The following is a 27,065-nucleotide window of genomic DNA, read 5'->3' as shown; positions in this document are numbered from 1 at the left end:
TGGGTTAAGTCCTATCAATGCACTTCCCACTGACTTCGTCATTCCTGCTGACTCATGTAGGAAAATAGGCTAACGTATAGCAGCGGAAATATAAAATTTTTAACCTATTTCCATTTACCCCAAGATCCGTTAATCGTTATTTCATATAAAGAGGGATAAAAGAAATACCTTTCAGAAGTTCTATCTACCGTTGCAAACGAAGTGCTCACAACTCTTACTTCGAGTTTCCGATCACAAAACAAAACAATTGAAGATCAAGTTAGAATCAACCGTTTATAACAACCAAAGTAGATTGTCTGTAATTAATCAACACAAGATCAAGGATAAAGAGAAAGAGATGAAAATCAATCGAACGGAAGGAAGCGGTAGATAATCTCATCCTCGAACAGGGGGGTCGAAATTCTCTCTCTTAGTATGCTTAGGGTCTTTCGAAAATAGCATAAGGGGGGGGGTATATATATTCTCTTGTATCTAAACCCTAGTTAGATAGAATTAGGTTACTGAATAAGAATTTAATTCGGAATATAATTCTTATTAATTATCTATAATTATATCTTAAATATAAAGATAATATTAGTAACCTTATAGGATAATAATAGGAGTAATATAATCTAATTAAAACTCCTAACTTATTTATCCTTTAATTAATTTAATTCATAATCCTAATCTAATTAGAATTGATAAAATCAAATTAATTATTTATGTATTCTATATACATAAAATCGCCCTCCCCCCCCTAAATAACTGGGCCTTATTGGGCTCAGTTGGGCTTCCGTCAATTAATTAACATCTGTCTCTCTTTTGGGTTCCAAGTCTTATGTGTGACCCATTAGGTTCTTATTGCTTCTAACCGTATGCAACTATTAAAATAATTTTCACATAATTATATTTTATCTTTGCATAACGGAATGAGTACGCAAAATGTGATTGGAAAATCCGGAAACATTCCCCCAGAGCTATAAGAAGACAGGTTGATTCTGTCATTGACCTTTCCGTATTAGTTACAGTATAATTCGATCCTTTATCAACTACATCCTTGAACTGAATCTTATGACTATGGATAATGTCAAGTCACATATAGCGAGACGTTCGTTTTACTTGTACAGGCCGAGTCAACTCCAATTAGATAGGTTAAGAGAAATCTGCATTTCAATATTAAGCTATCACCTTGCAAGGATTTAGAGTCAAGTCTTCCACAAGCGATCCATGGACATATCTCCCATTTATCAGGAGTGATAAATGCTCAATCCAATGTATAACTATCCTGCAATTACTTCCTGTGACACCCAACATCTGCCGTTCACACCCCAGAGTCATCTCTGTTAAGGATCGTGTTACAACAGGATCAAAGCGCCACATTCCGTAATCCAGAATTACTAATTAACATTCCTTTGAGTCTGAGGATTACTTATACCTATTAATACCAATGAGATAAACAGGTGATAAGGATGAATCTACCCATCCTGTTATCTCAAGTCGGGTCCCCAATCCTAATGAACTTCTTTTCATTGGATCCATGTAACTGTCCCGATATCTGTATATATGAAGCTTGTGAGATCAGCTTTCTGTCGCGACAGAAGACATTGTTACATGCAAGTCTCAGCAGTGATATGTCAATCCTAAACATATTACTTGACTTGGGGTGGTTTTAAGTTTATTAGTTTATTATAAAGTTTTGTCTCACTTCATGCTTGTATGAACACTTTATAATCACTTTAAACAAACTTACGGATTTCCTTTTATTAGACTTTATTTAGTTCTTAAAAGGGATTGCCTTTATATAGTTATGAAAACATATCTCATTAAAACAAACAATATAAAGAACACTTCATTTACATTAAGTTTGTATCCTAGAACAATTGTCTATAGGACACTAAACCCCAACAACTCACACTTTGCACGAAGTCAAGGTATTGACACTGAGCAACCATCAGTTGAACAGGAAGAAGAAGAAGAATTGGGTGGTCAGGTTGACACTGAGGAGACAGTGGATGTTAAGCAACATGAGACAACCAACACTGAGCAGGTTGAAGAAGACGCTGAGCCAACAGCAAATGATCACGCTGATCAATGGGCAGCTTCACCTACTGACTCAATTGAGTCCATCCCTGCTGACCCCACTCCTCAAAAGACTAGGAGATTAAGCAAACTTAAGAAGAAAGCACACAAATCCCCTATCATTGACCTTATGGATGACTCACCTCTAAGGGATCCGATAACTGATCTCTCAGATATACAGTTCAAATTCTTCTCAAATCGCACTGAGTCTCCCCCAGAGCAACAGGAACAGCAAGCCTCTGTTTCTCAGCCAAAGGAATATGCCGACTCAATTGCTACTCACAGCCAAAGTAATGTCGAGCAAGTGCTCGAAGTTCCTGCTCCTCAACACTCTGAGATAGCTAAGGAAACACCTACTCAGGTCAGCGCTGAAATTCCTCAACTTCCTCACTCCAATCAGCTTCAGCCTGACTCTGAGCAAGTACAAATTTCTACCGATCAATCACTTCCACAACCTCAAGTGCAGAATATCAGTTCAAGTCCAGCCACTGATCATGCTGGCACTTCTAAACACCTCCACCATCCGGTTCTACTCGTCCTCCGGCAACTGGGCCAAATGATGATGGATCCTACAGTTACCTACACGCAACTAAGTCTGGTCGAAGAATTATTGACTCAGCTCAAACTTTGCTCCAGGACCTTCATCAAACAAACGTTGGTGCCACTGGGTCTGTTAATGTTGAGCCAACTCAGCTTTCGTCTGTCACTCAGCTTCTCACAGAAATCAAAGGTCTAAAGGATCTTCTGAGTGTCATGACTTCCTTACAGTCTCAACAACCCAGGCAGGAATCAATAACAAAGCTGGCCGAACTCCAGCTGACTATGGTGAATCACATGAACTCTCTTCAGGGTCAAATTCAAGCTATGTCAGCTGCGAACTCAATGTATGCAACTTCTGCTAAAGTTAATCAACTCTTCAACCAGCTTCACACTGAGCAAGCCAAGACCAATCACCAACTCTCTTCCTCCTCCCAATGCTCCATTGAGCAAATTAGTGAGGCTGTCCGTCTACTCAACTTGAGTAAGGAAGAGATGGAAACTGACCAACTCAAGACGAATGAGATTCTGCAATACTCCAACTCAATCTTCAAACATGTGCATCATTCGAATGCTCAATGTCAGTATTATGACTCGGCTCTGCTTAAGATGTTCCATCAAGCCTATGCCATGCTGACTGACAGCATAACCTGGGTTGGAAAGTCTCAAGAATACATCCTGAGTATGCTCAGTGCTTCGACTATCAGGGTTCCCTGTGAAGTCTTGGATGATGGTGTGCCTGTTTTTGATGGCATAAATGAAAGCACGTGCAAGCTTAAGGCATTCTCTGCACAATTAACTTACGCTGCTATTCATGACACCTTCATTCCTCCTCCTCCCGATGGTGGCAAAACGGGGGAGAAAGAACAAGCTGAAAGAACTCAGCATAAAGGCGAAGGAAGTCAGCAGAAACAAAAAGGAAAAGACAAAGTGGTGCATTCTGCCCAAGTCAACTACAAGAAAAAATAGGTTTACTAGGAATGACTAGATATGCTAGACTTAGCCTTTGTTAAACTTATATTTTTTCTTGTGTATTTCGTTATGCTAACTTTGATTCAAAACTATGCTTGCATCTCTTATTCATACTGACCAATTTTATGTGATGCTTACTTATGTTTTGTGATAAATCTTAACGCATCTTCATTAAATCAATTGTGCTAATTGTCTACACTGCTTTATAATTGTCTGCTGTGTTGATCAATATGTTGACCACTTCTTATATATGCTCTTAACTAAAACTCATTGAACAAAGATACACTCAGCGCTCTCTGATATCTAAAATCTTCCGCACAAACTGAGTTAAAAAGAATATGTTCCATGAGCTGACCTATTTCTGAAAACTGACCTTAGACTTACTTGATTAAACCTTGAAATGTTTAAAGTAAAACTAAGTCAGTAGCTCAACCCTTACGGGGGAGTAATTTGATTAATAGAAGGTCAACTATCACGGGGGAGCTCAACACTGAGTTCTTCACTGAATATTTTTGCCAACATCAAAATGGGGGAGTTTGTTGATACACCTTTCCACATGATTTTGATTTGACAAAATTATTTAAGTAAATGATAAAAAATATTCTAACACATTAAATTTAAATACTTTCATTTATTCATACTAATGTGTTTGTTCAATGTTGAGTTTATTGATTTATAAGACATTAAGATAAAAAGCCTAAATGCCCATAAGTGGAAGTCAAGCCCAAGTCAACAGATCAAGACCATTCGGCCCAAGAAGACAAAACGCAGTCGTTCCATACAAAGCACAAGCTCAGCATGAAGAAGGATCGAGAAGCCTTCTACTAATAGCTTCAAGACGAAGCTGCTGAGTTGAACGACAAGAAGTACAAGTCAGCGGCAGAACAGAATCAACTTCGAGACAAAGTATTTCTACTTTGGGTAAAGTTCAGAAAGCGCAGGAAGCTGTCTGGAAGACTTTGCCATAAATGTCAAAACATTCTGTTTATCGGACGAAAAGCTGCCGAGCACTGCCGTAGACAGAAGATGCAAGAATCTCATTGGCCAACGACACTGAGCACGTCCTGAGTGACAACGACAGGAAGCCGTTTGCCTCCAATGGTTATTTCGAAATTCGAAATTACCGGTGCTTGAAGTGTCACTATATAAAGGCCTCTCATTTGCTTCAATCGATGCAGATCTTCAACTAGTCAAAACGCTGACCAAATTCACACTTGAAGTTCTGTGAGAAAAGCAAAGCAAAAATCTTACACCAATTTCCAATCATTGTGTAAAAGTCTAGAGTGATTTCAATTCATCTAAAGTGTCTTAGCAATTGTTGTTTAGGACAAACACTTTATCATTTCTAGAAGAATAGAAATGAGAGGCTGAGTACTCGGTTATAGTACTCAGCGGTAGTTATAGGAGTGAGTAGAGGTATAGAGGAAGGTACTCTTGTATACTCAGCTTCTATTGTAAAAGGTTTCGTGCTCTACCTTTAAAGAGCTCAGTAGAGAATTCAAAAAGCTCGGAACGCGTTCCGGGGACTGGACGTAGGCGGAGAGGCCGAACCAGGATATGTCTGCTGAGTAACATCTTTCTAACCCTTAAACTCCTTTATATATTGCTTGCTATAAAACTGACTAAGTAACGAACTCACGTTGAGTTGAGTGCACTAAGAAGCTGAGTTCGGGAATAGACTCTAAGTGCTATCTCCTGACTCAAGGAAAGAAACAGACTTAGTCACAAGTTGACTAAGCTTGTGTCTTAAAACTACTTAGCGCCGCTGTGTAAACCTTTTCTTAAGAAAAGAAGTCAGCCTTAACGGAAATTTTTTTAAATAGTTCCTATCCCCCCCCTTGGAACTAACCTTGTCACGTTATAAGGGACCAACACACCTCACTATCGGCAAGACGGGTTAGGATGTCCTTTAACAAGGAAGTTACCGATTGGCCATGCACGTTGTCAGGAGGCTGAGTGTTCCGACCACCGGGCATGGCTTGTGATTACCCTAGCCCATTTTCTCGACATTCTTGATGAAAGTCGGGTGAGGGCCTCAATACATTATTATTATTATCGTACGACAAGTTAGGGTGTTGGTATCGAGGTCTCCACCTACTGTCATTATTATTGTGGTGGTGTGAATAGGAGTTCGGGTTAGGGTTGTACCTTTGATTACCTCCTACGTAACTTACATTTTCGGTGGCACCGGTGGAAGGGCTACCGACATGGCAATTAAGTCCGTCATGATCTCCACCACAATGATTGCACATCAGGACCTGTGCATCTTTGTTGAGGCTCAACTGTGTTATGAAAGCGTCTAGTTTCTTATTCATTTCCGCCATGGAACTTTTTGGAGCCTCTTTCTCCACGGCGAACGTTTGATGTCGCGGGGGTCCGGCAAGCCGATCTTCTTGCCACTGTACGCTTTTCCTTGCGAGCTCGTGGATGAGCTCATACGCTTCGCTGGCCGATTTCCTAAACAGGTCCCCACCTGCTGCAGAATCCACGGTAGCACGATTAGTAGGCGTTAATCTGTGATAGAAAGTACTTACAAGACCGTGCTTGGGGATATCATGGTGCGGGCAGCTTCGAAGCAATTTTTGGAATCTCGCCCAAACCGCATGAAGGGCTTCGTGCTCAAGTTGCCGAAAGGAAGTGATATCGTTCCTCAACTTAACCGTTTTGGACGGCGGGAAGTAGTAGGAAAGGAACTCCTTTTCAAGCTCCTCCCATGATGTAATTGATCCCGCCTCCAACGAGTGCAACCACTCCAACGCTTGTCCTGTCAAAGAGAAAGGAAACAACTTTAGTCGCACAGCCTCAACCGGAACACCGTTTTGCCGAGAAGTATCGGCACACATAAGAAATTTATCGAGATGTTCGTTAGGGTTCTCATGGAGTTCCCCTCCGAATTGACCAAGTTGTTGGATCAGCTGAATCATGCTAGTCTTTATTTCATATGTGTTGGCCGGAATGGTGGGAGCGACGGTTCCGTTGCGATTTTGAGGGCGATGCGGAGCAAGAATCTCCATCATCGATCGCATGTCATTGCCCCTTCCATTCCGGATGTTGTTCATGGGTTGAATGGGCGGCCTTTGGTTGGCCTCGGGCTGGTTAGCTTTATTGTTGAGGTTGGCCATTTTCTCTCTCCGAATCCTACAAAGAGTACGTTTAATTTCAAGATCAATAGGAACGAGAGTATCACTCTAAGATCGGGTGTGCATAAAATAAATAAATAGAGAAATTATAAACAAGAAAGAATATTGTTAGTAAGAAGTGTATATAAACAATTTATACAAAGATAATGCTTAGACTAACAATAAAACGTTTGTGTCTAATATTGCAAGAAATTATAAATCCCCGGCAACGGCGCCAAAAAATTGATGGGCGTGGCGCCTAGGTAGAGCTTATGAATATATGTATTATGATGAGGACGCTATGACTATGGATGTGATCTTCCTAAATGCTCTATCTCTACTAGACGCTACTACGTAAGGGCAAGTGTACCCCGTTGTATCAAGTAATAATCCGGTTAAGACCGGGTATCGAATCCACGGGATTTATAACTACAAGTATTAAACGACTCGATTTTATACGTTATCTAAGCGGTGAATACTTTGGGTTGATATGGGAACCAACTACAAACTACTCCTAACTACGGGTGAGACAGATTTATATAACAAAAACTCTACGAAGTGATATGGATGGTGATAAGTTATAAGTATGATAAACAATGACTCTAAATATATATGGTTAATGATTTACTTTTGCAATGACGACTACGTGTAGTGTGACTTACCCGTGAAGTACTTAGACTACGTGGTTCCTAGTCAAGGCGTGTCTAAAGCTGGGGATCAGAAATTAGGGCCCGTAAGTTCCGTGGCTTGTCAATTCCTACGGTTTCCGGTGCGTCACTTCCGGTAAGGCAACACCTATATGAATCCCTAAAGATAGCCCGAATGGCGTCGGAAATCACGTTCCCCTACACAATAATCAATTACGAATATCAAAACAAGTAGCAAGCATCAACACATAAAAAAAAATAGAGATTGTAAATCATAAATTATAAATATGGGAAATGTAAATATGGAATACAACCAAGCCTAGTACATAGGAAGAGTACAAGCTAATTAGCAAGCGAAAAGGGAAGAATCCGCCCTCGGAACTAGCTAACCGGACTCAAAGCCATCTCTTAGGACTTGGAGGTGGAACTCTCGAGCTTGGTAGACGGAGATGGAATGGAACTTTGACGGAATGCCGGAATAAACGAACAAGCTCTCAAGGTGGTAGAGTTTTGCTATGTAAAATCTGAATCTAAAATCTAAAATTATATAGCTAGAAACTCAATATATATAATTCTGGATATCTAAATGAGTGTTAGTCACTCTTATTTATACACATCAAGCTAGGGGTAGAATTGTAAGTTCATAAGATACAAGCATGGAGATACATTATTTCTGCAGAATTCCCATGACACGCCCCGCGTAAGGTTGAGGACGCCCCGCGTAGTGGCCCATTTCGGCAAAATTTCCTGCATGTGGACCAATTGCAGAATTTGTTGTCTCAACCACGCCCCGCGTAGACTGATATACGCCGTGCGTGTTTGAGCTCCTGAGGTTTAATAGCTTGAACTATGCCCTTTACGTCACGCGTAGCCTGGAGCACGCCTCGCGTATCTGCGTTCCTGGACTTTTGGACTAAAGAATTCCCAAGTACGCTCCGCGTGTAAGGTAGGACGCCCCGCGTAGGAGCAGTTGACTCAGAAGACCATGCAGTCTGACATTCATGATTGAGCTTATCATTACATCTACGCCTCGCGTGGGTACTTATACGCCTTGCGTATAAGTGGTTGAGTCCCACGTGGTGCCTGCAGACTAAGCAATCAGTCTGACTCGGTGTTCCACGCCCCGCGTGAAGGGTGATACGCCCCGCGTATGTTGGTGGAATTTGCTCCTTATTCGTACCTGAAATACAATTCTCGAGAGCCGAGTTAGCTTGAAGTTTTATTTTCTAAATTTAATAAAAACTAAAGATAATTAACCGAAAGTACGGATTTTATTTTTATTTTGTTATTTTATTAAAAACACTCTATTTTTGCAATTAGACTTATTTATTTAATCCAAAATTAAACCGTAAACCACGCTAAAAGATAGGGATGAAACGCCCCTATCATCTATCTACATGGTTGATTTGAACATGCAATCACTGGGTGAGCTCGAAACACGGTACTGGTAAGTCATATTTTCTTTGTTCCTAGATGTATTAGAGTATCATTGTTCCTTACTCTATCTTTTCCTCATCCGATTTACTTTTGTGTATGTCGATTTCAACAGCTGGAATAAGGATCTTGTGATTTTCAGACCTATTGTTGAAAGGTGTAGATCTCTCGCTTAGCTACACTGATTTTATTGTATTCAGATTCACTGCTGAAAATCTTGGGTATTTATCTTTTTTAACCTAGGGAAATACAATGCATGATACTGAAAATGGTATGAACTCATCTGATTCCTTTTTATTTGAACATAATATTTGCAGGGATAGTAAGAATGCTTCAGTACATGGGGAGGCTAATTGAATAGATTGTCAATCGGTTCATGCCTTTAGCATATGGGAAGATTTCTTTAACTTAATGAATATATATTAATGTTATGTTGGTTTGAACTGATTGGTCATGCCTTTAGAAGTGATTGAGTATGTTTGATGTATTGTTTAGGAACCTAGAACTCATTGATTTAGGAAACTAACCTGATTTAGTATATATATTGTTATGTGGGTTTGAACTGAACGATTACATATATGTATGATGTTGTGGGTGATGATGAAATGATTGGTATGAACTGATTGGTTAGATATAACTGTTTAGGACCCTAGGACTCATAGAGTTTATGTATGAATGATCATTAAGCATATGGCTGATTAGGCATACTCTAAAGCTTTGAATGTTCATTGTGATTGGCAATACTCTTACACCTATGAGTTATACTGCTAGAAGTGATTGAGTATGTGTATGTGTATGAAACATGTTTATGTTTGATGTTCTGTTTAGGAAGCTAGACTGATTGAGGATGTGTGTGAATGTTCCTTTGGGCATGTAGCTGATTAGTTACATGTATGATGTTGTTGTGATTGGCCATACTCTTATGCTATGAATGTTCATTGAGTGAAATAATGTTCATGCCTACAACATATGGTTTGTGAAGCATAGTCATATCATACACTTCATTGTCATACTCCTTTTTATTTGAACATGAGCTATGCTGATAAGTAAGGAATAAGTTGTCTTGAATAAGTAAGGAATAGACATGCATGAATAAGTTGTCTACTTGTTATAGCATGTTCACTTGAATATACATATGTCTACTTGAATAAGTTTGATGACTTGTGGAGAATTTCCGATTAGCTTCCGTCCCTGTGGGGGCATCGTTGGGTTCGACGGGGGGAAGCTCCGATGCCAAAGTCAGTATAAAGTATGAAAGAGCAAACTGAATTGACAAAGTAGGGTTTCTAGGATTGTGTGAACGTGTACCTTGATAGCTTGAGATGCAAGCTATATATAGTCATGAAGTTGTAACCTTTAGTAACTAGAAAGTCTCCATTAATGCTTCATTAATGGCGGTTACTGGTTTCCTTTAAGTATGCCCGTTAGCTTATTAATAGCTCATTAATGGCCTTTATTGTGGGATCGGCTCAGCTGTTCCGCTGGCGGATTGAGAGGTTATGGCGGATCGCCACATAGACATGACTGTGAATCTCTTGTGGCAAAGTCTTGGTGATCCGCCTGTCGGATCTCCTTGCTTGATACGCCATTACATCTCAGTATCAGGTGATCAATACGCGGCCGTTCTAGGCGAATATCTCCTTTGATCCTTTGGATAATATCCCAATGCTATCAGAAGCCCCCCTAAAGTTCCTTTAAAGTCCTTTAGGGCTTTTGAGCTTCTTCGCGCGCCGTCATGATGATTTGCATTGATGGTCACTCTGTTCGATGCCAATCGAGGGGTGACACGTGTCGTAAGCGCGCCGCTCGAGGAAAGAGAAAACGTCTTCTTCCTTCCCCTCTTTCTCTTTCCACTCCATTTGCATTCCTCTTCCATTTTCCTTCGAGTTTTTTTGCCCAGAGTCTCTCAGAGTTCAGAATCCTCAAAGCCTTAACTCCCATATAAGTTAATCTTTTCATTCTATTTTTCTGAATGTTTAGGAGTTCTTCTTCATCCTCCGAGTCTACATTTGAACTTTTTAATTTGACCACTTCTTTCGAAACCGTAGTTAGCTGGACTTCTTCTTCTTCGAAAAATTCCGATTCTTCCGAAGGTACTGTCAGTTGCGATTTAGCTGAGTTGCGTAACTCGGCGTGTAATAGCAATCGAACTCGTTCAGATAGGATTCAGAACTTTCTCGTCGCCGTTACTTGTTTTTCTCCGGCAGTAGATTCTAGGCGACTTTCAGGGATGGAGGCATCTTCTTCAGCCCCATCTAGGAAAAAGGCGCCTCGTGCGGAATCCACTTCCTCCCGTATGAGCGCCGCAGATCTAGCAAATCTGGCGGATCGCTTTCCTTGGATAAAAGATTACGAGACTAAATTGGCGGAAGCTCATCAGAGACCCTCCTGTCCGCCAATGGGGTATTTATCTGTATATAGTTGTCACGTAGAAAGAGGGTTCCGGCTTCCTCTTCCTAAGATGATGTCGGACATCTTAGCTTACTTTAACATCACTGTCAGCCAGCTGCATCCAAATGGCTGGTTAGATGTAGCTCTGGATTGTTATTTAGCTTCAAATTTAGGGATAGTTTGTAACCCCCAAGTCTTCCGAACACTTCACAAACCGACGAAACGAAAGGCTGAGTCCTTTTACACCTTTGCTAAATTTGGTACCTATTCGCCGTTCTCTGGCAAGATGTCCAATGTCCATCTCTGGGATGAGAAATTTTTCTATGTAAAGATAAGGGAGGGCGAGTCTCTAGGCTTTCCGTCGGTTTGGAATGCCAAACCTTTGCATATGACTGGAGACATGTGTATACTGACGGACAGTGATGAGAGAGTGGCGGAAATCATGAAAAGTGTCAAGGCGGATGCCTGGACATACGCTGACGCCTTGGACTTCATGATGAATGATATTCCCTTGATCCGCCAGGATGGGGACAAGACCTCTTATGTGAAGTTTACAGAACTCGATGAAGGTAACTTTGTTTTTCCTTGAACCTTGATTATTTTATGGTTATTTTGCCAGGGGTTTGTCTAAGGCCAGTCACGCTCTTGTAGAGATACGCAAGAAACTGAAGGAGGATGAGGCTCAAAAGAAGGGGCAGGCAGCGGATCCCCAAAAGGGTGCAGAAAAGCGTCCCGCTGATACAATGGCTGATCTTCCTCTACAGAACAAGAAGAAGCCTACAACTTCTGGCGGACGAAAGTTCATGGCGGATGGCATGAGAGCTGCGATGCCCACTGTGGAGAAAGAACAGGTAAGCTGCTTTAATGTTTCTTTTCTCCGTATTGTGAATCTAAGTTTTGACCTTCCAATCTTTGTGCAGATGGTGAAGCCTGATCTAGCGTCCACCTTCTGAATAACGCTCGTTTTCCAGTGTAGAAGGCGGGGAAGTAACACCTGGGTCACCTCTAGCCTCCGGCGACCCAAGCGGCCGCCTTTCACAACTATGATTGGTGGATCTATCATAGCTCTTTGTTTCGGTGCCAAATGATAAAGACAAACACAACAATAGAATGAAGCAAAGAAATTAAGGAGAATGAGGTACGTATTTGATAGGATAGATTGGATTGTAGGAGTGGATCTATTATAGCTCTTTGTTTCGGCGATCGCCTCTTGTTGTTAGTTGATAGTTGTTTGATGTTGCGGTTAGTTGTGTTGTTATTAACTGATTAATAAATAGTGTTTAGTAAAATTGTGATGATTTATTGTTGTTAATATGTAAAATGTCTAACATGGAAAACATGCAATTATAAACTTAAACTCATTGGTGTAAGCTTGGTAGTACTGCTAGCTGTTAATAAGGACCCTAAACTGCTAAGCTGTTGAATGTGTCCATACATTCATCCTTAAAATAAGCCTAAGTTGCTTTTTGATAAAGTTGTAAGAGAATAGAAAACCAATTAATAACTATGAATAAAGAGAATTGATAATATTGTTCTATAATGCATTGCACGAAATTCTGCTTCAGCATTTGATAATGCTACAACATTCTGTTTCTTACTTCTCCAAGTTTCCTCCCACAAATGATAAGTAGCTTGAAGTAGACTTTATGTCTGTTTTGTCTCCTAGAAAATCAGAATTTGTATATGCCACAATATCTAGATGATCATTCTTAGTGAACATGACACCTTTTCCTAGAGAAGACTTGAGATAGGCTAAAATCTGATTGACTGCATTAGCTCACAACGCCAACTGCATATCTCAAATCAAGTCTAGTGTGAGTCAAATTAATTAATTTTCCCACACTTTTATGGTGCCTTTCTTTATTGGTCGGATCTTGATCTGGATAGATGGACAACCAATGATTAACTTCAATAGGAGTATCAGAATATCCAGTTTCAGTGAAAAGATACAAAACAAACTTCTGTTGAGAGAGAAAAACTCATTGCTTTGATCGAGATACTTCTATACCTAAGAGGTATTTTAGAGCTCTGAAATCCTTCATATCAAACTCCTTAGCCAAGTAATTCCGGAGCTTCTCGATTTCATTATTTGTAACAATCATGTCATCAACATAGACAAGAAATATGATAATATTCTCATGGTTTCTTCTGTAAAACAAAATATGATTGTCAAGAGCTTGTTTGAATTTATACTTCTTCATGGCGTAGCTTAATCTCCCAAACCATGCTCTAGGTGCCCATACAACACCCTCCTCAGCCTACACACATTATCTTCTTCTAAATCAAATCTTGGAGGAGGATCCATATATAAACTTCCTCAGTCAAGTCACCATGGAGAGAGACATTTTTTTACGTCAAATTGCCTCAATGACCAATCTAAATTGACTGCAAGTGATAGTACAATTCGAACAATATTCATTTTTGCCATTGGAGCAAAAGTCTTTTGGTAGTCAATACCATAGGTTTGTGCATAACCTTTGGCAACTAACCTCGCCTTGTACCTTTCTACTGTTCCATCTGACCTTTATTTCACAATTAATATCCACTTACATCTCTTTTTCCATCGTCGCCTTCCATTTTGGGTCTGGTAAGGCTTGAAAATTGTTAGGTATTGAATCCAAAGATAACTGGAGAGCAAATGTTAGATTTGCTTGCGAACCCAAACCTATCTTGTTCTTTTCGCTTACAAGTAGGATATCTTTTAACCTGATGCTTATTAGAAAAAGAAATTGGTAGTGGTGGAAAAAACCCAAACAAACCAGTAACCGAACCGGAAAAAACGATTAACCAAACCGACAGTTTTGTTTTAGAGTTAAAAAATAGATACTGGTTTCGATTTCAGTTTGGTTTCGATTTGGAATGTTCAAAAACCACGGTTTACGATTAACCGAACCGTTTAATATATATGTATTTTAATATATACACACACTGTATTAATACTAATATACTATATACAAACATATAATAAATAAAAAAATATATTAATTATACTTATTCTTTTTCAAAACATAAACCTAAACTAAATATTTGTTATTTTTTTAATTCAATATTTGTTATTCTTCCAGTATTTAAAAAACGATTTTATTATTCTTTTATCTAATATTTGTTTTTTTACTTGTTTTTTTTGGTTAAACCATGCTACCACTGCGCCAACCAACGATTGGTTGTTTTTTTACTTGTTTGATAACCAACTTAATCACTTAAATTAAAATATTAATTACTTATTTAATTTAAATGCGTTTAATAACGGTTGCGTCTTCATTATTTAAATTAGTTAATTAAATTAAAAATCACTTATTTTGATAAGTCAAAATATTTAACTTAATATTTTAAATTAAACATTAACAACTAAGATTTTTATAAAAATTATTTCACTAACGGAGTGTTTGTTAGAAGAGATATAGGAGGTGGGATAGGGATAAAAAACACGAGATAAGTTATCCCGTGTTTGATTGGGAGATAGAAGAGTAGACGAATGAGGGATAAGCTTCTTATCCTTCAAATTCTATACCCAGGAGGGGGGTGGTATACGGAGGTGGGATAAGCTCCTGCGATTTTAATAGGATGGAAAAGTCAATCTTATCCCTCAAATTAATGTTAGGGTTAAGGTGCAAAAATACCCTAACGTTTTGGGTCAGGAGCAATTTTACCACTAACGTCCAAAATGGTGCAATTTTACCCCTAATGTTTGTAGCCAAGAGCAATTTTATCCCTAACGTTGATAAATTGGATCAATTTCAGACATTATTATAAACTACAGTCATTTTTCTTTATTTTGCACCAATTGCATATCAATTTGTTCTAAAAAGAGGATATAATGTTTTTTAATTTAATAATAAAATTGGAGATTAATATTTATAAATTCGGTGAATTTTTTGAATTTTTTTTGTCCAATTCGTACAAAAAACAGTATATTTTTAATATTTTTTTCTTATTTTTTTCACATCCCAACGTATGTTTGTGATTGGTTACTGATAAAATAACGCATGTGTGAAGTGTAAATGAGAAGATTCATGACCGAGAAACAGTTTGATAAGTTATTTCTCAAATTAACCAAATTTATCAACGTTAGAGTTAAAATTGCTCTTGACTTCCAACATTAGGGATAAAATTGCACAATTTTAAACGTTAAGGGTAAAATTGCTCCTGATCCAAAACGTTAAGGGTATTTTTGCACCTTAACCCTTAATGTTATATAGTTTAAATAAGATTAAAATACTAAAATGTATTATTTTTTCCCCATCCCTGTCCCACTATTTTTTTTTTGTTTTTTTTTTGAGCACTTGATTTGAGTTCTATCAAACAGCAGACAAAACCTAAACTAAGGGGCTTCGCAAAGCAGCCAGCCGCCGCCGCACCGCCGCCGCCACCACCACCACCACCACCTGCCTAGCGATCGATCTCCATCCTCCACCGCGGTTCCTCCATCCGTTCCTCCACCGTTCATCCCTTCCGAGCGCTCTCGTTCCTCCACCGTCTCGCACAGCGTCGTTCCGTCTCGTCGTTCCTTTTTGCACAGTGTCGTTCCGTCTCGTCGTTCTATTCCGTCTCGTACATGCGATGTAAGTAAATTTCTGGGTTAAATTTCTATTATTCATGTTTGTGATGAATTAATTTCTGGGTTAAATTTCTGTTCATGGTGGTTATTTGGGATTTTTCTGCCGCATTGCTTGGTTGGTCTATTTAGGGTAGTAGTATTGTTAGTTTCTTCCATCTTTGTAAGCTCAGATGATTATACAATCTGTTTGTTAGTCTCTTCCATCTTTGAATATCAATATACAATCTGTTTGTTAGTCTCTTATGTCTGACATCATTCCTCTGCCATATTTTATGTATTATGAGTTATAAATCCTAATTTTAGGAGGTAGTTAGACAAAGGTACTGGCATCCTCCAAGGCACACTTTAACGTCTATATTAGCCTTGACTATTTTGAAATTTACCTTGCATATGCTTAATTCTGTTCAATTCAACTTGAATCCTTTATCTTCTAGTGTACTTCGCATAGTTTCCAACTTAATATTTACTCCCTCTTCAAGTCTCATCAGGGGATCTCCTCTGAATATGCTTGGTTAAGCTTATCTATTACTAAGGTAAAAAGATAAGAACTCAAAGCAGATTGTTAACTAAACAATTATAGGGATTTCTCTTGATTCCCCAGTTAAGGTTCTTCACAGCCATAACCACTTCATTATACATGTCTTTAGTTGCATGAATATTCTTGGCATGAATCTTCTACTTCTCCAATTTGAACTAGAGAACCTCTCTTGATACTCTATCGTAAGCTTTCTCAGGGTCCATGGAAACCATATGTTGGTCATATTTTGGCTAGTTGTACATTTTCACCAAACTTCTTTTGAGGAATATAGCTTCCATAGTCAACTTCTGTTCATAAAGCCAAATTAATTCTCACACTTCAGAACAACTTCTCAACCTTGGTTCAGTGACCATCTGATACAAGTTCATAGTATGACTCATGAGCTTGATACATCTATAATTATTATACTCTGTTACTGAGGACGAACCATACAAACTCTTACATTTCCTACACCCTTCCATACTTCTATGGGAATCTCATATGGTTCATGAACTATATTTTTTTGTTTTACCAATGATCATCCTCTTTTCACAATTGACGAATGATGATCGAGAAGATGTGATGAATTAATGTTGTAATAAGTACTATGTTTTGATATTGCTAATGGTTTGAATATTTGCATTTCTTTCTGTCTAAAATGGAACCTGTCTTTGAATCGTTCACAACAAAAAGTAGAGTTTGAGAATTCAACTCAGAAACTAAATCCGGAAAACTAGGCTATGATATCATGTACGAGAGAGTGAGAACAATGAATTTTATATGGATACTGAAAGATCACACCTTGTATGCCATACAAGGTTACACCTGCTTATACACATTCCGTATGCCAAAACTAGGCTTTGATACCCATGTTGATTTCGTATAATCAACATGCTGATCAAGGAAAATCTGTAACAAACTGGAAGAGGAATATTACCAAACTTATAATGAAGTTGTAAAATAGAATAGCTTGTTGGCACTTGTTACCATGAGCGTACAAGCGATTCACCAGGCATCCTTTACAAATAATATGCTTCATCCCAAGTTCCTAAAAATGACAATAAGTAGGATAAAAACCCAGTGCACTAGTTAAGGTCTTTTGTTAATTGGTTAACTAATAATAAGTTCAAAAGTGTGTGAAAGAAAGAAGAATAATTGTGTATATTGGTTTTGAAGAATTACATCTATTTATATACATCATGTTGATTAAGGAAGGCTAGTTGTACAACTACCCCAATTTCTTAGCTCGAAGAATTACATTTATGCTAATTTCCTACCAGGCATGTGATTGTAAGATATATCAACTACCCAACATTTCTTTTGTATTTTTCAGGATTCTCGAGTAAGTCACCATCTCCAGCCTTTAATTTTACACTTGGTATTGTAGGTGCAACACAAGTCTTTGTCTCAATCAAACCAGGTCCTTTTTGAAAACAAGTACCAAGGAATGCCAGAACTGTCAATTACTTATTGGGCTTATGTGTTACATTTGAGCAAAGTTTAAGCTCGTTTTTATTACACATGAAGTTGAGAGACTAAACCGTGAAACAACTAGAGTTTGAGGCGACACTGGCATAGTTATTGAAGGTGCACCTCGGCTAAGGCTCCAGCCTTAGCACCTCTAGATGACAGAGGCAGGCGCTGTCAATGCGCCTTACAGCGCCTGGCTCCGGCGCGCCTCGGCTTCGTTAGGGCTGTTTAGGGTTTTTTGGGTTTTTTTAAATTCTTTTATTATTAGCTATGGATTAAAAATGAGATGAATGGCTGAGATTAGTTTAGAAAATAAAAGAAAAGGGCAGAAACAAAGTATTGATAATTTTCATCGAGCTCAGTAGATTATGCCTTAAGTTGCGCCTTGAGCCAATGCTCCAGGACGCGCCTTGCGCCTTAGTGCGCCTTGCGCCTTTAATAACTATGGAGACTGGTGTAATTTAGTTGATTTTATTTGCATGGAATTTTTTCTATTTTCATTCTAATGTGTTTTAGAATATATGCTACTAATTACGAGAAGTAGGGTCAATTTTTTTTTTTGAATTTGACCTAATCTATGAAACTATATTATCTTCCCAACTTTCAAATACCTATTGATTTATTATCATTGTTATTTGCAGCATATTTGTTTGAATTATCATGTCAGAGAAACCATGTGGTTTGGTTGCTTCAGCTAACTTGACTATATCATCACCAAATTACTTCACTTTCTACACATGTGAAGTGAAAGAGTTGCTCTCACAAAATGAGGATTTCCTACATGCTGACTCTAAATTGATTGGACATAGATGTGGGAAAGTTAGTCACATTGTTAAGACTGAGCCTTCTTCTGGTTCAATGTTCAGTAACAATGTTGGAGCTGGGCTATCAAACCAAAAGAAAGAAAGCTTGAATGCACTGCTTCGACAGAGCGTGGAAATGTTGACACCAGAAGTTGACGAGGTTCATTCGAACTTTTATGTCTTTATGCTTTTTAAAGAAGCTTTTGTGCATTAAAATATTGTGGTGAATAGGTGAAAAAGATTGGCATGCCTTCATGCATTTAAAATGGAAAGAGGTGCCATCAAGCGTCTTGAACAGTTAATATTAAACCCCTTATCAATTATTCATATGCGTGTGAAGCCTTTATTAACACCTTCATTATGTGTGAACTTCTTACGTTGTTAAAAGAGTGAGATTTCCAGGTGGAGAGAGAATGTCTTGTTGGTATAGTGACTAAGTATTTGGGATAACATGTTTGATGTCACTTTGACTTTTAGTTTTTATTTGAAGAATACAGAAGTATCGTAAAACACCATTCCGTTAACCACCAAATCTATAATATCAATGGATGATTCTATTTTCAGCTTCAGGTCATTGGTGGTTTCATGCAAATTTTGTAAAGAGAAGGTGAAAATAGAATCATCCATCTTGACATCTTGACATCCCCGAACTTGTCACTTAGTTTCAGAATTGACACAAGATTATAATTTGTGATGGTAAAACTCATCTACTTCAAATTAAGTTTTTGTAAAACCAATTTGGCCTATACCATTTATAGAAAAAGTAAACAATTTATTAGTTCTTGAGTCCATAAAAACTGAGGCTTTTTAATTTGTTATGTTCACATGCAAATGTTATATGTCTAATTTTTTTATCCTTCCTTTTGTTGGAAGTCCTTACTTAGCTAATCTTGTATTGTCATTGTGCTTTTTTTAACCTTATTTCTAGTGCTAGAGAATAACAACAATTATTATAAAAGCTTATAGTTAAAAGGTCCTTAAGTTGTCTTTGACAACTCTTTATTCCCTTCTTTTGTTTTTGTATATTAAAGTACAAAATTTCCCTTAGTTATGTAAGTATAAAACCTATCTTTTAGTTTTCAATTTTAATCCAAATATTCTTAATGAAGTTCGTGTATACTGATGTTTTTATACTTGTGTATATTAGTTATATAAAAAAAATCTATTATTTATTCTTTTAAATTTTTAGTGTCACTTTCTTTATTATTTATTATAATATCTTTAAATTAAAATTAATTATTATTATTAATCTTGATCATTTAGGATCTATTATCCAAACGGATGGAGAAGTAGATGGAGATGTTGCCCATAGGATTAAAGCTGGTTGGTCGAAGTGGAAGAGTGCTACGGGTTTCCTTTGTGATCCCGGCATGCCTAATAGATTGAAGGGAAAATTCTACCGGACGGCAATTAGACCAGCATTGTTATATGGTACGGAGTGTTGGGCAGTGAAACACTGCCACATCCATAAGATGTCGGTGGCGGAGATGCGTATGTTGAGATGGATGTGTGGTCACACGAGAAAGGACCGGGTGCGTAATGAAATAATTAGGACAAAAGTAGGGGTTACATCTATTGAGAATAAAATGAGAGAAAACCGACTAAGGTGGTTTGGCCATGTGAGACGTAGAGCGCTTGATGCGCCGGTTAGGAGAACCGAAGAGTGGCAAAGGGATGTAGTGGTGAGGGGTAGGGGAAGACCTAAGCAAACTTGGAGGAGGGTGATCGAGAGTGATATGAGTTTATTGGGAATTGAGGAAAATATGGTAGTGGATAGGACGGAGTGGAGGGAGCGAATCTGTGTCGCTGACACGACTTGATTTTCACGGTTTTATATGATGGTTCATGTTAGCCGACCCCGAATCATTTCGGGACTAAGGCTTTGTTGTTGTTGTTGTTGTTGTTGTTGTTTACAATTTGTATTGCTCTGCTTCTAATTTTGTAATTTTTGAAGTATTTTGCATTTTTTCTAATGAAATCAGTTTTTCGCCACTAAATTAAAGTTCTATAATTATATAAAAGTTAATAAGCCAATTACTTAATATTGGAGAGATTAAGATCATCTGAGAAAAAAATATAAAATAAAAAGATTATGCGAAAAAAAACATAAAATAGGAAAACTAAATGTTTCATCATTAAAAACAAGGTTTGGTAATGTTATTTTAAATTTTATTTGATCATTGACTTTGACAAAAGGACTAAAGAGTTAGATGAAAACAAAATTGAGGGACTATATAATTATTTCTAAAACGGCACGGACTGATTAGTGTAATATGTTTACCCAAATATAGGGACAGTAATTTGTGTACCCGAATAGAAATGCGATATAGGCTGTTTGCTGTTGCTATTAGCAACCATGTGTGGGTTATGGTGTAGGTTAATTTCAAGCAATAATATTCACAATTTGACGACAAGAAATCCAGTTCATATGAACTTGATTTAGAAGGGGAAACAAGTTCTATTCTATTCAAAGTGATTCTGACTCCTAAATGGAGCTACTGATGAAACGATTACAAGCTAAATGTGTTGTTGTTTGCAAATTGTTGAATTTATTATGAAATGTGAAAACATGATTAAGATACTGTTGTTACAGGGTGTAACAGTTATATAATTATATTCTTTTCATCTCCTGTTATGTGGGATAGAGAGCAGAATCACTAAATCCCTGCCGTTTTCTTTACACATTGACTGGATGTTTCTTTCTTGTTTTGCACCTTTTCTTAATTCCTTTCATGAATTTTAGTAAAATTTCTACCGAAGGTATGTACTTTAATCCTGAATTTACAATTTGGCAGTTACTTGATCCTGCTAAAGCAATGCATCGATTACAATCACAGATCACAAGAAGAAAGCTAAGTTCAGATGATACAGATGAAATAGCTAATGATGGGACATCAAAAGAAAGTTCAAACAAGAGAATCAAGACATTACCTTCCTCATCAATTAGCATCAGCAGAACTGCTAGCCCTGTTAGTTCCGGATCATGTGGAGAGGTATACATATGATATATTTCCTGGTACATATAGCAGCTTGCTTGCTTTTTTTTTTTTTCCAAAGTAATTTTTTTTTGCAGCATTACGTTTATGATGAGAAACATATTTCTGTTGAGAACTCAGACCACTTTCCCATTTACCCTATTCTTATTATCAGAGTTTGTTAAACTTGGTTAATCAGCTGTTGTTATAATTGATGTATGAACCAATAGTGTAACAAAAAAGGATGCATACCATTTAGGTGTAACTCAATCGATACACTTCTGGTGAATTCAATCCGGTGATTTTGAGTTCTAGCTAACCCTTAAAAGAATTCCTCTTTGCAACAAAATGAATAAATAAAATTACGAATGAAAAGGTTTAGTGGTCTAACCGGTAATATCTTCATAGTTGTAGTCATTGCAACTCATTTAGCAAGTAAATATGCAATTTTTGTCTTAAGAAGCACAACTCTCATATTCTTCTTACATTGTCGCGTGCAATCATTATATGTAATGTAGAAAACAACAAAAGCTCGTGCAGAATCTTAAATTTTTCTATGGTATAAACCCCATGTCTCAAAATACAAAAATGTGCCAACAAACAACTATGGCAGAAGGTACAACTGACAGAATATATAATCACTGTCATTTATTACAAATCCTGAAAACGAAGTACCTGCTCTTCACATTCTCATGCAAGTTTTAGAGTAAAGCTCTCAGGCTTTTTAATTTGTTATGTTCATATGCAAATGTCATATTTCTTTTTTTATCCTTCTTTTGTTGGAAGTCTTTACTATGTAGCTAATCTTTTGTTCCATAAAAGTATTTGTGCTTTTTTTTACCTTATTTCTAGTGTTAGAAAATAACAACAATTATTCTAAAAGCTTATACTTAAAAGGATTTATGTATAAATTCCTTGGGATAACAGGGTTCATCATCCAAATGTACGGATTCAGAATGTTCACATGTTGCTGTGCCCTTAAAAGGAAAGTCGAATGGAGTACAGAAGCATTTGGGTCAATGCAGTACTACATCCCTTAATCCAGGAGGAAAGGTAGCCAACTCTTTCTGTTCAAATTGACTTGTCTGTAATTCTTTCAACAGAGAGAGTTTTCCAGTGACAAAATGCATATCTTTTGGTGCTTTTTCCCCAGTTTCAATGTAATAATCTTGGAACTGCTGCTGGAAGGGAAGGTGAATCTCATTTGGGATTAGATACGTCGGGTGATAAAGGAAATGGAGAGGTGAGAAGTGCATAAAAGTGCATAGCATTTTTTTTATTGGGATAGAATACAATATTGGCCCTATGATTGTAGGGGAAGAACAAATTAAGACTTAACGTACATAAACAGCGCAGCAAAACAAAAAGCCTGTTTCCCATTAACTCCTTGCCACCTACTTGCCAAGTTGACTCCTTTTGTCAGCCTGACCATTAATTAACATCCACGTGTACATGACGTGTCTCTCAGCTAGAGATAAAAAAAATCACATGATCTGCACATGCTGGACATCAACTGTCTCGTTTTTCTCTCTTTCAATTTTGCTGAGTGCCATATCAACATGATGTGGAAGTTAATTGATGGTCCGATCTGATGAAAGAGGCCCATGTGGCTCATGGGTGACAAGGAGTTGATGAGAAACGGACTTTGATTTGTCCTGCCATTAGTTGGGCCTGAAAGTGCTCCATCCATATAACATTAGGCCTAGGATTGAACTGTTTTATATGTTCTTCTCCAACTATAAGGCTAAAGTTGTGCCTTATCCCTTTTTTTTATTCAAGTAATCATTTTCTACACAATCACATGGAGCTGTTTTAACACAGGAAGTGTCTGTTGTTTTTCTTTTTCTTTTGGTAGAGGCATTCATTGACTTGTTGATAAATGTCGCTATTTGTACTTTTTTCCTTGTTTTTTCCTTTGTTCTAGAGTGATGATGATCTACAGTTCCTACTGGTGAATGATAGCTCTCTAGTTGAAGAGGCAGTGAAGAAATATTCTGATCAACTGTTCACAACAGTAAGTTTCTGAAATTGATGTCCTTTTTCTGTCTCTTTATCAAGGATATGCATTAGCAATTTTTATTCTTGGGATAGTAGCTGAGCAAAGGAATGGTGCTTGTTTTTCAGCTAGGTCACATGGAGAAGCAGCTTGAAGAACTTCTGGATGCTGTGGTTTCTACATGCAGGCATGCTATATTTGACACAAAACTTAGAAAACCAATAGTTACACTCTGCTGTTTAAGTGTTATGTTCTGCAACTGTAGTTGATTAAATTCCATTTATGCAAATGTGACCTTTTTAAGTTGATTAATTCCATAGACATGATACTTTACAAAAATGATGAAGAAAATTGTAGGAAGTGTTTTGATGAAATCTGATTTCAGAACATGATAGATGATTATGAAGAAGAATATCCTTTTGCTTGCAATGGTTTTGTATTATTAAGACTATATAGCCAGTAGTAAGATTTGAAGTTGCAATTTATGAAGTGTTTTACTATGGGCTTTAACATAGCAACCTGTACCATGCTTAAGTGCACTAATCTACAGATTCTTGTATGTGTACAAATTGACATTTTGCCTTCTATTATTACGTTGTCTCAAACTGCATGTTTCCACCCTGCAGGCCCATGAGTTCTAATGAGAAGCAGCATCTTAAGAAACTAATTCAGAAGCTACCACCAAAAAATCTCAACCGTGTTGTTGAAATTGTTCAACGTAACAAGCTAGCGGAAGCACAGTGCTCTGATGAAATTTTTGTTGATTTGGAGCGACAGGTAAAGAACCTAGGTTGAAATATCAAATTGTGTTTTTATATGGTATTTTACAAAAGAGTATTATTGAAGGACGTAAGTTGCTACTTATGCAAGAAAAAGTGAATATATTAATAGAGGAGATCAATTCCGAAATACTTTGTTATGACAAACAGATGCCATCGCTCGCATTTGGAAACATCGATATTTTGATCCATTCTATTCTACAACAATATCAAACAATAAAAATACAGTTTGGTCCTTGGATCTATAATATGGCCTTTGATGATTCCTATGAGTTGAAAATCTCTATATGGTTCCTACAATAACAATGGAAACAGTGATATTAACACTTACAATGATTGACTAACAGTTCAAATACAGTTGATATTGTTAGGGCACAATATGAGACTGGAATTTATAATGTCACTCTTTTCTTACTTGATTTACATTTTCTGAATACTTTCTAATATGTTGCCTTGACCAGGATCATGTAACACTTTGGAGGTTGTATTACTACACTGAAGCAGTTGAAAAGGCTAGAAAGCTCTCATTTCAAGGCAACCGAACTATGGTCCCATGATATCAAGTAGTTGAGGTTTTTCAATGTAAGTTGTTGAAACCTTTTCCAGCGTAAATATTGCGGTTGGTTGCTTGTGTATTTCTGCAATCTTACTCTAGTTGGTAGGAATGCAGACTTTCATTAACATCAAGTGCAAGTCATAACTGAAAAAGTAAGTTGCACAAGTTAGAGATGTTTTGCTAAGGTCAGACCAGTTTCGACTGATATATATAAAACTCTGCATATAAAGGGTACAGATTCTTTGCTTTTGAATTTTTAGCAAAACCATAACACATTCTTGTTTCATGGTTTGTTCACGCACTGTAAACAACCGTTGACAGGTATTGAGAAACGTGGGTTCCTATCAAGGAACGTCAAAGAGCTGTGAGTTGTACAGACAGGACACCTGTTCATTAGAAATACATGTACACTGGAATTATGAGTTAATGTGTAGTTTCATACTTTTTGACTCGCTGTTATTGAATTAATTGATTTTCATGCGAAAATACTCACACCCATCGCCATCTTAAATTATCATCCTTGCAGAAAGTAAAGCAGGGATTCTTCTTTTCTTATTTTCGTTTACTGAGACCCAAATACTAACATACCGATTACCCCAAATCTTAGATTCAATGCAGTAACAAGTTTATCATGGTTGACAGAATTACAACCGGAATGGAAGACCTCTCCGTGATCTCAGTTTCAAACCCCAGTATTTTGATTGAATAAAGGTATATAATTGTCTCAGTTTCAGTATGCACTTGAGTCCATTACACTGATAAAGTCATGAATGGCATTATTAGATTCAAGTATGAGAAAGCGATTTGAAATAATATGGTCAGTCATATACAGTTTTGAAGTTCTTGTAGGCTAAAACAGCATAGAAAGGGTCTGAGCCAGACAACAATCCTATTAACCCCATGAACCAATCAAAGGGTGATTTGTTCTGTCGAGGTCGAGCTGCAGGTGGTTTTCGGACTATCTCTGGTTGAGTAAATCCTTCTACAGACTGGAAGTATTGCACGACCAGTTGGACTCTACTATATGCAGTGCCATCTCTCCATGCACTAATAGCTTTATCGTAAAACATCCGATTGCTGAAGCTCACAATAAACACCCCTCCAGGCCTTAGCACTCGGAACACCTCTGCAAATACCTGCAGACAATTGCAGTCTCAAATTCTTAAATTTGGTCACTGAACTTCAGTAAAACTATACCGAAATGTGAAAGATACTCTTAACCTATTCGGTGGCTTGATCATTCATGCCATTAACGTTTGTCGTAACTTAGTTTTATCTCTGTGGAAGGAATTTTACTGATAAATTTGTCAAAAAACACCAACCTTTCATGGATAGTTACTGTATTTAAGGGAAAAACCTGCCTAAAAGCATTTGGGTGTTTTTTGATCTTTTTGTTTGGAAACCTTGAGACTAACCTTCTCAGGTTGTTGCAGATACTGCACACTGACAGTGCAAACAACTGCATCAAAACTTGCATTCTCAAATTCCAGATTCTGATCTTGATTGAGATCTTTCACAAAAAAGTAATCCAGCCTTGGATTCTTAGCAAGTTCTTGTGCATTAAGACCATGACCCACCACTCTTTTAAACATCACTTGTGTTGGTAGATGGCTGACCCAAGAGCTCATAAGATCAAGAATTTCAGAATCAGGTCTCAACCTTTGTCTGTAGAGATTAGTCAATGTGGAGAGGAATCCATCATCCACATGGGTTACAAACCTTGGATAGGCATAGAATTCCCTGTCAGGATATAGATTGAGTTTGGTCCTACCTTCCTGGCTCACAACAAGTCTCCTGATTCTGCCTTCTTTCTCTTCATTCAAAGTGTTCAAAATTTTCACTGAAACAACTTTGTGCCTTTTGGAGCAAAGAGTGGAGGAAGAGAACAACTTCTTGTTGGCTGGGAGGTTCGCTAGGCTGTGTGCCATGGCTTAACCTTGAATCTTTAATGTATGGCCACCATATTTCTTTTTAAGATATTATATTTCAGATTTTTCTTTTGATGTATGGTATTGGTTTTTTAATATTATTATTATTATTTTAGGAAATTATATGCCCATATGTAATTAAATTCTTACATGTGGATAACAATCAACCCAATCCATTCAATCCAACCCACTCCATTCTAGGGCTGTCAATTAGTTGGGGATTCCCCATCCCCGTTGGGGACGGGGAATCTCCGTTTGTGATCCCCATGGGGTGGGGATGATTTTTATTTTGTCCCCGATCCCCGTCCTGAATGTGTCCAACGGG

The 27,065-nt window shown here is 37.6% G+C and overlaps 2 protein-coding genes across 7 annotated transcripts; one reads left to right on the top strand and one right to left on the bottom strand.

Annotated features, from left to right (window-relative positions):
• Positions 1 to 15,457: 15,457 nt before the first annotated feature.
• LOC136232687 (uncharacterized) lies at positions 15,458 to 25,561 on the top strand. 6 transcript variants are annotated; one of them, XR_010690574.1, is made up of 11 exons: positions 15,458 to 15,720; positions 18,345 to 18,666; positions 21,302 to 21,499; positions 22,409 to 22,534; positions 22,635 to 22,724; positions 23,406 to 23,495; positions 23,606 to 23,664; positions 24,104 to 24,254; positions 24,718 to 24,838; positions 24,927 to 25,043; positions 25,134 to 25,263. XR_010690574.1 is itself a non-coding variant. In XM_066022029.1 (10 exons), the coding sequence occupies exons 2-9, from the start codon at positions 18,364 to 18,366 to the stop codon at positions 24,811 to 24,813; spliced, it is 1,113 nt and encodes a 370-aa protein (XP_065878101.1). In that variant the 5' UTR covers positions 15,458 to 15,720; positions 18,345 to 18,363; the 3' UTR covers positions 24,814 to 24,838; positions 25,455 to 25,561. The 6 variants fall into 6 exon arrangements, 4 of the variants coding, with proteins under 4 accessions (XP_065878101.1, XP_065878100.1, XP_065878099.1 ...); XR_010690573.1 differs by having other exon boundaries at positions 24,718 to 25,043; XM_066022029.1 differs by lacking the exons at positions 24,927 to 25,043; positions 25,134 to 25,263 and adding an exon at positions 25,455 to 25,561.
• Positions 25,562 to 25,602: 41 nt separating this feature from the next.
• LOC136232688 (uncharacterized) lies at positions 25,603 to 26,791 on the bottom strand. Its single transcript, XM_066022030.1, has 2 exons — positions 26,228 to 26,791; positions 25,603 to 25,948 (listed from the first exon to the last, which is right to left on the bottom strand). The coding sequence occupies exons 1-2, from the start codon at positions 26,738 to 26,740 to the stop codon at positions 25,631 to 25,633; spliced, it is 831 nt and encodes a 276-aa protein (XP_065878102.1). The 5' UTR covers positions 26,741 to 26,791; the 3' UTR covers positions 25,603 to 25,630.
• Positions 26,792 to 27,065: the final 274 nt, after the last annotated feature.

The sequence above is a fragment of the Euphorbia lathyris genome, chromosome 6 (genome assembly GCF_963576675.1).
Source record: "Euphorbia lathyris chromosome 6, ddEupLath1.1, whole genome shotgun sequence".
Taxonomy (NCBI): domain Eukaryota; kingdom Viridiplantae; phylum Streptophyta; class Magnoliopsida; order Malpighiales; family Euphorbiaceae; genus Euphorbia; species Euphorbia lathyris.
The sequence above is the reverse complement of the archived record's forward strand: the minus strand, read 5'-3'. Positions and strand labels throughout refer to the sequence as shown.